Raw genomic sequence first — 16,851 nt, 5'->3', positions numbered from 1 at the left:
AGTGCCCCCCGCCCTGGTCTATACCCGGGGAGTATGGGGGAGGGGGGATCAGGCCCCACCTGGGCATCCTCGTCCCCAGAGCGGCCGCCATGGTGAGAAAGGCTGTGCCCCCTCTCCTAACCCTGCCCCAGGGCTGCAAGAATGTGGAGACCCTCCCCCAGGAAGCCCCTGCCCTGTGTGAAGACCAAGACCTCCCCACCCCCACCCAGCGTCTTCTTCTTATTCCTGGTCTTCACACAATCCCTTTCCTTGCCCGTTTCCTCTCTCCCTCCCTCTCACCCTCCTTCCCTCCTTCCTTTCTGCCTCTAGCAAATTCTGATGAACCCCAAAGGTTCATCCACATGGTAGCCTGTGTCAGAATTTCTTTTTTTTAGGCTGAATAATACTCCATTGTATGAATATACTATGTTTTGTTTATCCATTCATCCTTTGATGGACATTTGGGTTGTTTTCACCTTTTGGCTATTGTGAATAAGGCTGCTATCAACATGACGGTGTAAATATCTGAGTCCCTGCTTTCAATTCCTTTGGGTACACACCTAGGAGTAGAATCACTAGATCATGTCATAAGTCTATGTTTAACTTTTTGAGGAATCACCAAACAACAGAAGCATCTTACATTCCCAGCAACAGTGCACAAAGTTTCCAATTTTTCCACATCCTTACCAGTACTTCTTATATCCCCTCTTTTTTAATAATAGCCATCCTAACAGGTATGAAGTGGTATCTCACCATGGTCTTGATTTGCATTTCTCTAATGGCTATTGATGTTGAGCATCTGTTCCCATGCTAATTAGCTATTTGCATATCTTCTTTGGAAAAATGTCTATTCAAGTCCTTTGTTCATTTTTGAGTTGGGTTGTTTGTTTTTTTTGTTGTTGAGTTTTAGGGGTTCTTAATATCCTGAATATTAATCCCTAATCAGATATATGATTTACAGATATTTTCTCCATTCTGTGTTTGTCTTCTCACTCTCTTCATAATGTCCTTTGATGCAGAAAGGTTTTAGTTTTGATGGAGTCCTATTTATCAATTTTCTTTTGTTGCCTGTGCTTTTAGGGTCATATCCAAAAATCATTGCCAAATACAACATCACAAGGATTTTTCCCTAATTTTCTTCTAAGAGTTTCATAGTTTTAGCTCTTACATTTAGGTCTTTGATCTATTTTGAGCTAATTTTCATATATGGTGTCAGATAAGAGTCCAACTTCACTCTTTTGCTTGTGGATATCAAGTTTTCCCAGCACCATTTGTTGAAAAGGCTCCTTTCCCCTATTGAATGGTCTTAGCACACTTGTCAAAAACCAACTGACTGTGTGTGCCAGGGCTTATTTCTGCACTATCTGTTCTATTCCATTGGTCTACATGTCTGTCTTTATGGCAGTACCACAGTGTTTTGAGTACTGCAGCTTTGTAATAAGTTTTGAAATCAGGAAGAATGAGTCTTCCAAATTTGTTCTTCTTTTTCAAGAGTAATTTGACTATTCCCTTGAGATTCCACATGAATTTCTGTATGGATTTTTCTATTTCTGCAAAAACACCATTGGGATTTTGATAAGGATTACATAAAATCTGTATATCTCTTTAGGTAATATTGTTATCTTATCAGAATTAAGTCTTCAAATCCATGGATAGGAGATATCTTTCTACTTATTTATGTATTCTTTAATTTCCTTCAGCAATGTTTTGTAATTTTTTAAATAAATTTATTTATTTAATTTATTTATTTTTGGCTGCATTGGGTCTTTGTTGCTGCGCATGGGCATTCTCTAGTTGCAGTGAGTGGGGGCTACTCTTCATTGCAGTGTGCAGGCTTCTCATTGCAGTGGTTTCTCTTGCTGTGGAGCACAGGCTCTAGGCGCATGGGTTTCAGTAGTTGTGGCTCTCGGGTTCTAGAGTGCAGGCTCAGTAGTTGTGGCTCACGGGCTTAATTGCTCCATGGCATGTGGAATCTTCCCAGACCAGGGCTCGAACCTGTGTCGCCTGCATCAGCAGGAGGATTCTTAACCACTGCGCCATGAGGGAAGTCCCAATGTTTTGTAATTTTCATTGTACAAGCCTTTTGCCTCCTTGCTTAACTTTAATTCTAAGTATTTTATTATTTTTGATGTTACTGTGAATGGAATTATTTTCTTAATTTCCTCTTTGGGTTGTTCCTCGCTAGTGTATAGCAACTTGCTGAATTCATTTATTAGCTCTGTCTTAGTCCATTTGGGCTGCTATAACAAAATGCCACAGACTAGGTTGCTTATGGACAACAGAAATTTATTTCTCATAGTTCTGGAGACTGGAATTCAGCCAGCATGATCGGGTTCTGGTGAAAGCCCTCTTCCTGGTTTCAGACTACCCACTTCTTGCAAAGTCAGCAGAGGCTAGTGATCTCTCTGGAACTGCTTTTATAAGGCACTAATCCCATTCATGAGAGCTCCACTCTCATGACTTAAGCACCTCCCAAATGCCCCACCTCCTAATACCGTCACCTTTGAGGGTTCGAATATCAACATATGGATTTTGGAGGGAAACACACCATAGCAAGCTTGAATCGTTTTTGGTAGAATTTTCAGAAATTTCTACATATAAGATTATGTCATTTGTGACCAGGGATAGTTTATTTTCCAATCTGGGTGCCTTTTATTTCTTTTTCTTGCCTTGTTGCTTTGGCTAGAACTTCTAATACTGTGATGAACGTATGCATCATTGTCTTGTTCCTGATTTTAAAGGAAAAGCTTTTATCTTTCACCATTAAGTATGACATTAGCTGTGGGTTTTTCACGTATGGCCTTTATTATATTGAGATAATGTCCTTCTAGTCTTAGTTTGTTGAGTTCCTAATCATGAAAAGGTATTGAAATTTGGCAAATTCTTTTTCTGCATTAATTGAGATGTGGGTTTTTTCCCTTTTCAATCTATTAATGTGGTGATTGGTTGATTTTTGTATGTTGAACATCCTTGCATTCCTGGAATAAAACTCACTTGATCATGGTGTAGAAACCTTTTAATATATTTCTGAATTTGTTTGCTACTATTTTGTTGAGGATTTTTGCATAACTATTCATAAGGGATATTGGTATGTAGTTTTTTTTATTTGGACCAAACAGTTTTTTTTTGTTGGGAGGTTTTTGATTACTGATTTGATCTCCTTCCTAGTTAAAGGTCTATTCAGTTTGTCTATTTCTTCATGAGTAAGTTTTGTTAGACTGTGTTTCTAGGCATTTGTCCATTTCTTCTAGGTTATCAAATTTGTTGGCATGCAATTGTTCATACTATTCCCTTTAATCATATTTTTAAGTATTATTTGTATTATATTTATTTCTTTGTGATTCTAAGCATTTGTGATTTTAGTTTTTAATATACTATATTGCCCTCATTAGATTATACCTTCATATTCATAGAACAATATAAACTAATGCCAGCAATAATAATATTGTGATACAAAAGATCCTGAAGCCTTTTTTTTCCAACCGTTTTGAGCAACCATACATGGTACTATATTTTATTTCATTTTATTATTTTAATTTTTTATTTAAATACGGTTGATACACAATATTATACAATTTACAGGTGTACAAATAGTGATTTACAATTTTTAAAGGTTATGCTTCATTTATAGTTATTATAAAATATTGGCCATATTCCCCATGTTGTACAATATATCCTCATAGCTTATTTGTTTTATACATAATAGTTTGTACCTCTTAATCCCCTACCCCTATGTTGCCCTCCCCCCTTCCTACTCCCCACTGGTAACCACAGTGTTTTCTCTACAACTATGAGTCTGTTGTTGTTGTTGTTGTATTCACTAGTTTGTTGTATTTTTTGGATTCCACATGTAAGTGATATCATACAGTATTTGTCCGTCTCTGTCTGACTTATTTCACTTAGTATAATACCCTCCAAGTCCATCCATGTTGTTGCAAACCTTTAATCACATTTATTTCTGTAAAATTGACAGTAATGCCTGTTTCATTTCTGGTTTTAAAATTTGATTCTCCTTTCTTTTTTTTCTTAGTCCATTTAGTTAAATGTTTGTCAATTTTGTTGATCTTGTCAAAGAACCACCTTTTGGTTTTGTTGGCTCTCTTTGTTGTTTTTCTATTCTCTATTTTATGTATCTCTGCTCTAACCTTTATTTTTTCCTTCCTTCTGCTAGATTTGAGTTTAGTTTTCTCTTCTTTTTCTAGTTCTTTAAGGTGTAAAGTTAAGTTATTGGTTTGAGATCTTTTTTCTTTTTTAATGTAGGTTTTACAGCTATAAATTTTCTTCTTAGCACTGCCTTTGCTGAATCTCCTGTTTTGGTATGTTGTGTTTTTGTTTTCATTCATCTCTAAGGATTTTCTCATTTCTTCTTTGACCTATTAGTTGTTTAAGAGTGTGTTGTTTACGTTCCATGTATTTGTGAATTTTACAATTTTCCTTCCATTATTGATTTGTAGCTTCATTCCTTTATGGTTAGAAAAGATACTTTATATGATATTAATCTTCTAACATTTACTAAAGCTTGTTTTAGCGCATAACAATTAGTTTATTCTGGAGAATATCCCATGTGCACTTGAGAAAATGTATATTCTGCAGTTGATAGGTGGAGTGTTCTGTATATGTATGTTAGGCATAGTTGGTTTATAGTCTTGTTCAAGTCCTCTGTTCCATTATTGATCTTCTGTCTTGTTGTTCTATACATTATTGAAAGTGTGGTATTGAATTATCCAACTATTATTAGTAGTTTTATTATCTAGCTCTCCTTTCAAGTTGGCCAATGTTTGCATCATATATTTTGGGACTATACTGTTTGGTGCATATATCTTTATGATTGTTATATATTGTTGATTTTTTTTTCTTTTATCAATAAATAATATCCTTCTTTGTCTCTTATAAACTTTTTTTTTAAACTTAAAGTCTATTTTGTCTGATATTAGTGTAGCCACCCCACCTCTCTTTTGGTTACTATTTGCATGAAATATCTTTTTCCATCCTTTCACTTTCAACCTATTTGTGTCTTTAGTTCTAAAGTGAATCTCTTGTGGACAGCATATAGTTGGATTGTTGTTGTTGTTTTTAATCAATTCTGCCTTGTGAATGGAAAGTTTAAATCGAATTACATTTAAAGTGATTACTGATAAGGATGGACTTACTTCTGCCATTTTGCTATTTGTTTTCTGTATGTCTTCTAGCTCTTTTGTTCCTCATTTCCTCCATTACTGCCTTCTTTTGTGTTTAGTTGATTTTTTGTAGTGACAAATTTTGATTCCTTTCTCATTTCCTTTTGTATATATTATGTAGATATTTTCTTTGTGGTTATCGTGGGATTATATGTAACACCCTAAAGTTAAAACCATCTAATTTGAATTGACGTCAGTTTAGTTTATGCATACAAATCTCTAATCCCATAGAGTTCCTTCCCCTCCTAATGTTATTGTTGTAACAGATTAAATCTTTATGCCTTGTGTGCTAATAACATAGATTTGCAATTATTTTCATGAATTTATCTTTTAAATCATAGAAAATAAACTGTAGAGTTACAAACAAAAATTACAATAATACTGGCTTTTATATTTGCTCACATATTTAGCTTTATTGGATATCTTTATTTTCTTATAGAGCTTTGATTTACTGTCTAGTGTCTTTTCATTTCAACCCGAAGGGCTTCTTTTAGCATTTCTTATAGAGTAGGTTTAGTTTTTGTTTATCTGGAAATGTCTTAATTTTGCTCTTACTTTCAAAGGGCAGCTTTGCCAGATAAAGAATTCTTGGTTGATTGTTTTTTCTTTCAGCACTTCAGATGTATCATTCAGTGCCTTAATGGCTTCCAAGGTTTCCTGTGATAAATCAGCTGATAATCTTATTGAGAATGAATTCTCTTTTCTCTTGGTACTTTTGAGATTTTCTTCTTTGACTTTCAACAATTTAGTTATAATGTATGTCATTGTGGACCTCTAAGAGTTTATCCTACCTGGAGTTTGTTGAGCTTCTTAGAAGTCTTCAGCCATTATTTCTTCACATAGTATTTTCGCCCCTTTCTCTTCTCTGCAGGGACTCTCATTATGCATATGTTGGCCCACCTGATGATGCCTGACAAGTCTTTTAGGCTCTATTCACTTTTCTTCATTCTTTTTTTCCTGCTCCCCAAATTTGATAATTTCAATTGTTCTGTCTTCAAGTTCGTTGAGTCTTTCTTCTGCTTGCTCAAGTCTGCTATTGAGCTCCTCTAGTGAATTTTCCATTTCAGTCACTGTATTTTTCAGCCCCAGAATTTCTATTTTTTTAATTAATTTCTACTTTTTAAATTAATTTCTACCTTTGTGTTAATATTCTCATTTTGTACATGCATCATTTCCCTGATTTCTTTTGGTTTTTGTCCATGTTTTACTTTAGCTCTTTGAGCACACTTAAGGCAGTAGTTTTAAAGTATTTGTCTGGTGAGACTGATGTTTCGACCTCCTTATGGATGATTTCTGTAAATTTATTTTGCTCCTTTGGATGGGCCATATTTTCTTGTTCTTTGTAAGCCTTGTGATTTTTTGTTGAAAATTGGGAGGTAACTCTGGAAATCAGATTCTCCCCCTTCCCAGTGTTTGCTATTCTTTTTCTTTTCTTTCTTTTTTTTGTTGTTGAAGGATGTAGCAGTCCATTTGTTTTGAGACTTTTCCAAAGTCTCAATTTTTACAAAGACTATTCCTTGTTGTGTGTGATCACTGAATCTTTGCTGGTTTAGCTTGTGTTCAGCTGGTGTTTGGGCAGAGTTTCCTTGAGTAGCAAGAGCTTTCCCAGTCTTCACAACCTGGTTCTCTCCTTCAACACTTAGGCAGGCTTGCTCTGAGCCTGGGGACCAGCCCAAGATGAAATCTTGCCTGGGCATGAGTGTGTCTTTCTAAATTCCTGCATGTGCATGGCTGCTTTTGAATGCCCGAATTTCTCAAAGAGTCCTACTTCAACTCCTCCAGACCTTAGATGGTCCATTATATGTCTCCAACAGTAATCTCTTGCCCCAGGAGTCTGTGGGTCTGTAGTCACTTCGCAGCTTTTATGAGCAGTGTCTGCCACTTTTGCCACTCTAATTCCAGGTTAAGCAAAACAGAGATGCGTGCCTTGCATCATTCCTTCATGAATCCACCAGATGTTCACAGTAATTTTCAAATATGGTATTCTCTGCTCCTTCTGGCTTGGGGTGGGGGAGGGGAATGGAACTGGGCTGGCAACTCAAGACCAAAACTGCCACTGCACTGGGGATGGGCAAGGATGAGTGAAAATGCCACAAAACTTTCCTATCTTTCTGAAGATGGCCTTTTCTGTATTGAACATTAGCTTGGTTGCTGTAAACCTCTGACTATCTTCTAGAGCTCTGAAGACAGTTATTCCAGACAGCTTCTCCTTGTCCTTTTCAATGTTTCTATGGAAAATGAGGTCTTAGATCTTCCCAGCCCACCACAGAGTCATTCTGAAAATACAAGTTTGTGAGGCTAAATGGATATAAATGAATAAATGAAAAATAAATAAATGGGAGAAAAGAGAAAGCTCTTTCTACTGCAGAATGCAGGTAAGAAGAGTGGATGTGATTAGAAAAGCATAGGTGGGTGCTAACACTAAAGGGAATGGGACCCTTACATGGTCCCAAGCCTCTCCCACAAGACCCTTATTAATTCCAAGGGGGGAAATGGCTACTTTCCAGTGGAAAATCTGACAGACCCACCCTGAGCCAAAGTGAACTCCCAGTGGTGGATCCAACCGACATCACGTGCCTCAAGGTATAAGGAACCGAGAAGGACACAGCTTCACTCCTGCTAAGTGTGTACTCCAACCTCGACACAAGGAAGCCACAGACAGACCCAGACTTGGGGGTGCTGCACCACGTAACCAGCCCACACTACTCAAAAAGGGCATGGTCAAGAAGCCCAGAGAAAGGCTGGGGAAAGATTCCAGGTTAAAGATGACCAAGGAGGCTGCACTCACACGACATGCAGTCTGGGGTAAGACCCCAGACTGGGAGAAATGGACACCAGCAGGACAAGCGAGGGGTGTAGCGGCCTGAGGACCGCAGGTGGTGCTGCATCTTCACAGACCCCACCCTGCTTCTGGGAGACACACCCCCATCTATTTAGGGTGAAGGGGCAAGCTTCTTAAACTCCAGTGGTACAGAGAAAATATGTAGACACAGAGAGAGCGGAGGGCAGGCACAGCACAGCCCAAGAGCAAACAGTGCAGCAAAGGGAGCAAAATACAAACCCTGGAGAATCTGGGCTAAAGGCAGACAGGAGCTCTTTATACTATTTCTGCAACTTATCCATAAATTGGAAATTGTATCCAAAAGTTCTCCAGAAAGCTCCATGCTGGCTGTGATTTGGGGAATGGACTAGAGGGAGGCCATTGGGGGACCACTGCACCTAGACATGGCAGGGACACAGTGGTGAGGTGGGGGAGGGCCAAAGGGAAAGGGGGGAAGGGGGAGGGGGAGGAAATAAGGGAGAGCGGAGGAGGGGCAGGCGCCCTATCTTCTGGGCAGAGCCAGCCTGAGCAGGGGCCCCATGACGTGGCAGGTCCCCAGGCAGGTGCAAGAGGTGCCTCCCTGTCCCCTTCTCCCCCCTCCCTCTCCACCCCCTCCCCCCTCCTCTTCCCCAGCCCTGTTGTGAATCTTCTGGAGAAGCAGCACCCCCATACAGGGCCAAGGTCTTGGGGAGGGCCCCGGGACCCCCCAAGGGGGCAGAGCCTGGGCGAGGGGGCAGGCATGGCCCAGCGTGGGCAGGCAGATGTGGACAGAGGAGAAGGCTGGGCCCCTGGGCCCACGTTTGCTCAGGATTAAGACAGCATGAGGGAGAATAAACAGTAGCGGGCGGGGTGTCCTGGTCGCCAGCAGAGGTGACCAGGTGTCAGTGGGCAGCGTGCCCTCCTCCCTCCAGGAACCCCAGTGTTGACTCAGCACCACAGGCTGGCAGAGGGGCCCAAGGCAGCCCGACACAGCCCGGGCCACACGCCCAGCCAGTGCTGAGGGGCGCCTGGTCCTGAGGCTATGCAGGCCGGTCATCTACATCCAAGCCCCGCCTGCTGCCCTCTCCCACCGGCCTCAAGGCCCCAGCGGTGACCAGTGGCCGGAGAGGGCGGCCGGGGGACACACCACCATCCTGGGCCACGCCGCCCTCGTCTGGGCTCAGGCCCCGGGGTGGGGGAGGCCCAGCCCTCCTAGGGGTCACAGGCCCAGGCCTGATCTCTGACCTCTGGAGGCCCCGACTTCACTCTGCTGCGTTTTCCTGGGGAGGCTGAAGGGGTTCCCTCGTGTCTGGGTATCTTGTCCGTGTCCTGTCGGGGACCCCGCCTCCCCCCACGTCTGGAAGGTGGCCGACGCCGCAAGCGGGGTAACCCCAGCGACAGGTGAGTTTGAACTCTGAACTGTAACAGGAGGGCGGGGAAGATGGCTAACAGCAGCGGTCCTGGTGGCCAGGAAAGGCCTCGAGGGGCGGGCTGGGGGGAGCACCAGCCCAGGGGAGGAGGCGCTAGAGCCGCCTCGCCATGTCTGCCCCCTCATCTGCCCAGCAGAGCTGCTGCCAGGCCCCTCAGAACTCAGGACCGCTCGGGAGGGGCCTCGCTGGCCAGCAGGATGGTGGGACCCGCCGGGGGCAGCGGTGCCGGAGCGCCCGGCCCACAGCCCCCTGCCCCAGACCCCTTCCCCGGGAGGCTGCCTGGCCTCCGCAGGAGGGGTTTCTGCCAGCAGAGCAGCCCCGCCCTCCATCCCCAGGGCGCCGGTGTCCACGTCTGCAGGTCTGGCCAGGGACCGTGTGAGCGACATGCACACCCGGGTGCAACATGAGCAGAGACGTAGGTGCGGTGGCTGGAGAGACGCCGTCTCCCTGATGCCTAGGGTTGGAGGTGTGGCCGCCGCCCCAGGGGCGGCTTCTGCAGGGGCCCTGGGAGGAGACGGGGGCCCGGGGGAGCTCCTGGTGGTTTCCTGGGCCCCACCAAGCATGGCTTAGCCCGGAGCAGCAGGACCGGGTCCCTGCTGGTTTCACACACACTGGACCGTCCCCTCGTGGAACCATGGAGGCTCGGCTGTCAGCTGAGGACAGAGCGTGGATGCAGCCAGCAGGAAACAGAGACCCCACCCCAGGGACGGAACTCCAGGCCCCACTTCCTGGGGCTGGAGGCTAAGGGCTGGGAGGGGGTCCAGGAAAGGACAGGTCTGGAGACAGGGCGGAAAGTCCCTCCACACGAGGGCTCAGCTTATGGCCTGCGAGGTTGAGTCTAGGGTCCACGAGGCCAGGCCACCCCTCTCACCTGGGGGACAGTCTCCAGACACCCAGGCTGCCATGGGGCCGCTGGCTCTGTGGACGCTGTGTGCCCCCGGGGCTGGCTTCCCTGGTGGAAGCAGGAAGGGCCGGGGCCCAAGGCGGGGAGGGGCCCCCGGGAGAGGCTGGGTGGGAAGGGGGGCCACCTCATGCCCCCGGGGATTTCTTGCCCCTCACGGCCTCCAGTGGGCTGGGTACCTTGCTCAGAAAGGTCTCCTGAAGTGGGCAGCTCCCGCTCACAGGCTCTGTCCCCGGAGGGCACCCTACCTGTTCCTTCGTTTCATGGGGGTGGGGGGCTGTGGCACCCACAGGACAGGGTGGCCCTGAGCTTGGCAGGGTGCTGGGGTCCCCTCAGGGCCTGTCAATCTGGGAGTCAGGGCACCGAGTTCCCTGAGCCCTGCGGGGGCTCGGGGCACCCAGGCTATTTGTCTTGGTGGAGGGCGGTTCCCATCCAGCTGCGTCAGCTCTGACCTGCCCTGGCGACCCTCCTGCCCAGCCCCCTGGGCAGCCCCCTACTCGGCAGCTGGCCCCCCCCGGGATGGATGCTGGGTTGAGGGGGTGTCCTGAGTCCCAGGCTGATCGCTGATCGCGCAGAGCCCCCCGCCGTTGTCAGAAACACACCTAATCGTGCCCATCATCTGAGTTCTGGGCTGGTTTTCCATCTTCGTTTTTGTTTGCAGCTCTAGGCGTCTTCCACGTCCCTCTGTCTGTCCTTGCTTGGCTCTGGGAACCATGCTCTTTGGAACCTCAGTCATAAACACATTTTCTTCAGGAAGCCAGGACACAGGGGCTTTACGATGGTAACACGATGATGTTTTATTTTTATTCTATTCTGTAAAGAAATAAAACCCTGTGTGCCTCTCAATAGGTGGGTTCTATGAGCCGTGAGAAAGCCACAGATGCAGACAGTGACCCCAGGTGTGAAGGAGAACCACAGAGTTTATGTCAGCAAAGCCCAGGGTTGTTGCCAGCATTTGGTGTTTTACATCTCACGGAAGGGCTCCCTCCCCACTTCCCATCACAGAACCATCTCCCACAGCTTCCCTGGGGCTGCGGGGTCCTCACCTGCGAGGTCTTGAGCCTCCTGGAGTCCAGAGCAGAGACCTACCTCCCGCCTCCCTCCCCTCCCCTCCCCTCCCCTCCCCTTCTTTTCTATCTGCACTCACTCCCTTGACAATCTCCCGAGCTGAACGGCTGAAGCTCCGGCTTCTCCCATCTTTGCCTCCCAGTGAGGGCAGCCTCCAGCCCTGGCCCCCGACTCACATGTCCACCTACCACCCTGACCTCTCCACCGGGCGTCTAATGGTCAAACACAGTGTGACCCCACCAAGCTCCTACCCACCCCAGCGCCCTTCCCCAGCCACCCCATCCTTCCCCGGCCTCCGATGGAGGCTCCTGCCTATTCACCCACACTCCACGGCCGGTCCATCGCCAAACAGCCACCTTCACCACTGACCTACCCCCCAGCTCAGACCCCAGCTAGTCTCCTGCTTCTTCCCTCCGCCTGCGTGTCTGTCCTCACCCCGCAGTGGGGTCTGAAGGACAAGGTAGAGCTCTACAACCTCTGCCCAGTCCCCCAGTGCCCCTTCACTCAGGGCTAAGGCCTGGTTCTGGCTGACCCTGGCCCGGCTGCCCTCCAACGCCCTCTCCCCGCCCACCTCGGACACATCCGTGTCCCTACAGCTCTGATCTCCGACCCCGCCAGGCCCTGCTGGGGCACCTCCCCCAGACATGCCCAGGCTCCCTCCTTCCCTTCCTCCCTCCCTCCCATGCCGGCCACTGAGCGGGACCCCACCAGCAGAAAGGGGTTCTCTGCTTTACTCCCCCGTGGCACTAACGCGTGGCCTCATTCCCAGTGATCTGTCCATTCTGCCCGCCATCGCCAGGCTCGCGCTGTGCGCTCCCCACATGGCCCGGTGCCTGAGCGCGGCTCGCCCTGGGTCCCGGGCTGCCAAGTGGCACAGCTCCTGGCACAGCCCTGGCTCCGAGATCGCCGCGGTACTTCCCGCGCCAGCGGGCAGCACCCTCTGCTCTTTGTCAGTTGATCCGGATATCTGAGGACCTTTGACGTCCATGCAGATTCTGCAGTGAGTTTGCTGACTTCCTCTGAAGACCGGGCCGCAAGGCTGTCTGGGTCGTGCTCACAGAGATGCCTGTGTGATGGCCCGGGCCCCACGTGTCCCCGCGGGGTTGACTGTGAATCGCCAATCCGCTGCCCAGGGCCCAGGTCAAATAGGTCAGAGCTGTGACCTGCATGTGCCCAGGACCAGGCCGGCCGCTGGCGCCCCAGCTCTGGCCTCAGACCAAGCAGCCCTCTCCGGGCTGGGTGGGAGTCCAAGTGTCCCTGGATGGGGTGGGCGTGCTGGGGGCAGAGGTCAGGAGAGGGCTGCAACCCGACCTGCCCACCACGGTCACAGGCTCCCCAGTGTCCTGTGTCCCTGTCCATCTCCTTCCCCATATCCAGGAGCCCCCAGCGCCCTTTATCTGGGCAGAAGCTGCCCCCAATCAGGTCCCCCCAGCAAGAGGGTGGACGCCCCTTCCCCATCTGCCTGGGGCAGGACCCAGAGATGAAGGGGTGGCCCTGCCAAGGCCAGACTCCACGGGGGCCAAAGGAGGTGGGGTGTGAGCCGCCGAGGCCAGCCCTGGCCTGGGACCTCTTCTGGCCATGTGTCCCCACCCCAGTGGTGACAAATCACCCCCCCCCAGCATCCAGGAGGTGGGGGCCCCAAGCACAGCCTGGAGGAGTCGCCCTGCAGGCAGAGCCGTGGACGCCTCAGTGGGCCAAACCCAGCTCTGTTGCTCTTTCTGGCGCCACCTGGCCAGGGCTGCGGGTCTGGGTGGCAGCAGGGACCCGTTATCTGGTTACTCCTGCCACTTGGTCACAGTTGCAGGCAGGGGAGGGGCTGTGCGCTCCCGGGGGGTTGGAGGCTTGGTCACTGTGCTGGCGTCCATCCCAGCCAGAGAGGAAGAGGTGGCTCCCTCCGACACCCGATCCCCTCAGGGGGCAGTGGCGCTGATCAGGGTGCCACCTGCGGCTACAGGGCCAGCCAGTCACTGGGGCAGCAGCTCCCAGAGCCAGAGGGCCGGGAACTTCCTGCTCCCAAGGAGGGCGTCCCATGGGGGTGGCAGTGACTTCCCTGCCCGGACCTCGTTGCCACGTCCGTCCACCTCCCACTCAGGCCATCTCCTGGGCCCAAGGGGTCGTGGGGTCACGGCTGCGGGAGCCCCTCGGCCCCTATCTGGTCTCTGACAGGAGGGGTCAGCTCCACTGCCCACACGGCTGGCCGGAGCAAACAGCCGGGTCAGGCGGGCCGTGGGGGGCTGGACCAGGGCACTGGGCACTTGGTGCTCAGGACAGGGCAGACAGGGGTGGGAGTGGGCAATGCCGGCCAGAGGGGTGTAAACTGTAAAGGGCGGTCCTCGTCCTCATCCAGGGTCCTCGCGGTCCTGCAGACCTCAAGGGGTGGCCCAGCCTCAGAGGGCGTAAGCCGCCTCCCTGGACCCCTGAGACCCCTGACTCTGCTTCCTGAGCCCCTGGCCCAGCCGGAAGCACCAGGACCACTGTGCTGCCACCTTGTGGCGGTGCAGGGACCGCAGCCAGATCCTGGAGGTGGGACTTTCGGTGCCACCAGCCCCGGACCCACCGGCCCCCAGACCCAACTCAGCCTGGGCCTGGTTCTTGTGACCAAGGCAGCGTGAGGTGGACGCAGTGGGCATCTAATTCCAGGAGCCGCAGCAGGGACATGAGGACATGAGTCCAGCTTCCTGTGTTTCCACAGTTGACCTCCAGCAAGCTGCCCTCCCCGGGCCTAGGTTCCAGCAGGACTGAGCGCCTGCTACCACGCCCCCTCCATGTTGTCGTGGAGACAGGTGGTGAAGCATCCGCCCCTGTCCTGCATCCACGCCTGGCCACTCGAGCCCACTGCCCAGTGTCCACAGGTCCCCGAGGCCTTCTCTGGCCCAGCAAAGGGGCCCCAAGATGCGTGGAGCAGTGGGGAGCTCGGCGGGATTGTGAGCCCCCGGGCGACCCTGGTGGCCAGCACTGTCCAGCCTGGCAGCCCCCCGCCCCGTCAGGGTCCAGGCCAGGCTGGCCTCCCAGCAATGGCCGGGGTCAGCTGCCTGGCACCTGGCCCCGTGGGCTTGTCTGCTCTGGGTGCCCCCTCCTGGCACTCGGGCTTGGGGAGCTCGGGACACCCTGTGCATTCCTGTGCTGGACCCTGCCCCCTGCCCCCCTCCGCTGCCCTGTCATGCCTGGAGCGGGACATCCGCACGGCCCTTGCCCACCCTCCCAGTGCTGCTGTGGGGCCGGGTCCAGCCTGAGGCCAGTGTGTCACTGGGGGTGTCGGGGACTCCCCTGGGGCCTCCAAGGAAGAGGGGGCTGGGTTTTCGAAACTTGGAGGTTCCCAGGGCAGGGGGCAGGGGTCACAGAGGGGAGGGCAACAGCACTCCTGGGGGACTGGTCTCCCTTGGGCCTGCGTGCACACACACTTGTGCGCACACACATGCACAGACACATGCACACACGTGCACTGCACACATGCACACACGCACAGACACACGCACACACGTGCACACACGTGCACAGACACAGGTGCACTGCACACTGAGCTTGACTTTGGTGTGATGGGAGAGTCCAGAGATTTGTAGAGAGAAGATGGAGCCTTCCCAGTCTGACGGCTCAGCTGGGTGGACCCGCGGGACTCCCGCCCTCTGTCCGGCCAAATGCACAGCAGACCAGGCAGCTGGCCTGCCCCGCCCCGGGCCCATGTCTGCCCTCCGACCTGCTCCCGGCTTTTATGGACAAGCTTAAAAATCACACGGAGCCCACGAATTGCAAATTCTCCAAGTGTATTTCCGAAACCGACGGCCCTTTCCTGAGGCCCAGGGCCGAGGCAGGGGTGAGGCTCTGCCTCCCAGTGGCCGGCCGAGCAGTCAATTGCTGCATCTGAGGGACCGCTGTGGATCAGGCCCTTACGTGATGCTGAAGGCAGGGACCAGCAGGCTGGACCCACAGCCAGAGGAGCCTCCCCCACCCCCTGCCCACCTGGGCTGGTCCAGAGCAGGCAGCTGCAATCCCGTCAGGGCCACTGCACACCCGGGGCCGCTGGACCCGGAGAGGGACGAGAGGGGTGGACCGTGCATCCTAGGCTTGGGTCATCTGGGCCGGGGCTCAGGTTCCACTGGCCTTGGAGGCTGAGATTGCAGCAAGTACAAACGTTCTTGTGGGCCTGTCCTGGAGGGACAGGGCTGGGCTCCGGCCCGTCTACTGCGAAGGCCGGGGACCCGGGGCCCCTCTCCTCCAGTGCCTGAGCCCCGTCTCCTGGCTCCGCTCGGCACCCTGCTCCAGCTGCACCTCCCCTGAGCGGCTGAGGCCCCAGTGGGAGTCGCACTGCAGGCCCACGCAGCCGCACTCCTCCACCTCCGTGTAGCTGAAGGCCTGGCTGGAGCCGTCCTCACAGCGCAGGGTCACGTTCCGCAGAGAGGCCCGCAGCTCACGGCAGCACCTGCACCTGTGCTCCACAGTGTGGGCCTCCAGGGAGTACCTGTGGGCAGGGGCCGCCTGAGCTAGAGGCTCGCGGGTGGCGTTTAACAGTGGCTCCCGCGTGCCGGTCACGGCAGCTGAAGGTGCCCTGTGGCTCCTTCTGAGCCCCCCAAAGGCTAGGGAGGGGCTCAGCAGCCTCTCACCAACCACTTGACCAGCAGGTCACCAACGGGGACCCCGAGCCTGGAGTCTCAGTAAAGAGAAGAGTGTGAGTCCAGACAGGCCGCGAGCCGTCCCTGGACCCCGGCCCAGCCCGCTGCTGGCCCCCAGCCCCCCATCCTGCCCCTGTCTGCCCGCCCCAAGCCCTGCCCTGCAGGAGCCCTCTGTGGGTGGTGGGGGGTGCGGGTCTGCCCTGGGCGAGTCAGGGGCTCACGTACACGGAGCTGGTGTCCCCACAGTTGCCCTGGCAGTAGGTGAGGCGCACGGGCTCCACGGAGCTGCAGCCTGGCTGCCGGAGGACCTGGAGCTTGTGGTACACGGTGCAGGTCGACCCTGGGGAGGGACACGGGAGGCGGCGCAGAGGTCAGCCCTGGCCGGGCACCCCCCCCGCCCCACGCCGCCTCCTGCGTCCCGCTCCCCTGGCAGACACGCCCACTCACTGTTCTGGGGGCAGGCGAGGCAGCAGCCGTCCTCGCTCAGCCGAGCCTTGTCCTATGAGGACAGAGAGGCCGTTAGCGAGGGCAGGGACGCAAGACAGTGGCGCCCACTCCCATCCACGGCCTGATCCTCCCGTGGCCACTGTCGACCCCCCCTGGGCAGGGCCGGCGGGCTCCCAGGACTCACCGCAGGACAGCTGAGTGGGGGACACGCCTTCTTCGTGGTCACCACCACGAGCCCATCCTGGTGCTTCTCACACTCGTGTGTCACGCAGCGGCTCCTGGGGTCTGACCAGGACTCGCCGGGCTGCAGGGAGGCCCAGCCAGCAAGTGAGTGGCCCTCCCCAAGGCCCCCCTTCCAGCAGGGGAGGGTGCTGCATCCGTCTGTCTGTCAGCCCCCAGCCCACGGGCTTCCGGAGGCTCCCGCGGCCTCTGCCCTGCGCCC

The 16,851-nt window shown here is 52.2% G+C and overlaps 1 protein-coding gene and 1 long non-coding RNA gene across 2 annotated transcripts in view; both read right to left on the bottom strand.

Moving 5' to 3' along the window:
* Positions 1 to 15,099: 15,099 nt before the first annotated feature.
* Positions 15,100 to 16,296, bottom strand: LOC309605685. The gene is made up of 2 exons (XR_014231501.1): positions 16,188 to 16,296; positions 15,100 to 15,811 (listed from the first exon to the last, which is right to left on the bottom strand). It is a non-coding gene; the product is annotated as an uncharacterized lncRNA (long non-coding RNA).
* A 37-nt stretch (positions 16,297 to 16,333) lies between these two features.
* The window catches only part of MUC5AC (mucin 5AC, oligomeric mucus/gel-forming), a gene marked incomplete at its 3' end in the record, with an annotated part of 30,690 nt that continues 30,172 nt past the window's right edge, over positions 16,334 to 16,851 (bottom strand). Inside the window, exons 46-48 of the mRNA XM_082342194.1 lie at positions 16,594 to 16,713; positions 16,402 to 16,461; positions 16,334 to 16,339 (exon numbers count right to left, since the gene is read on the bottom strand). Of these exons, the coding sequence (XP_082198320.1) occupies positions 16,334 to 16,339; positions 16,402 to 16,461; positions 16,594 to 16,713 (186 nt within the window). The remainder of the gene's footprint in view (positions 16,340 to 16,401; positions 16,462 to 16,593; positions 16,714 to 16,851) is intronic.

Source organism: Balaenoptera borealis (assembly GCF_965194805.1).
Source record: "Balaenoptera borealis genome assembly, chromosome: 11".
NCBI lineage: Eukaryota > Metazoa > Chordata > Mammalia > Artiodactyla > Balaenopteridae > Balaenoptera > Balaenoptera borealis.
This window is presented reverse-complemented; position numbering and strand designations above follow the sequence as displayed.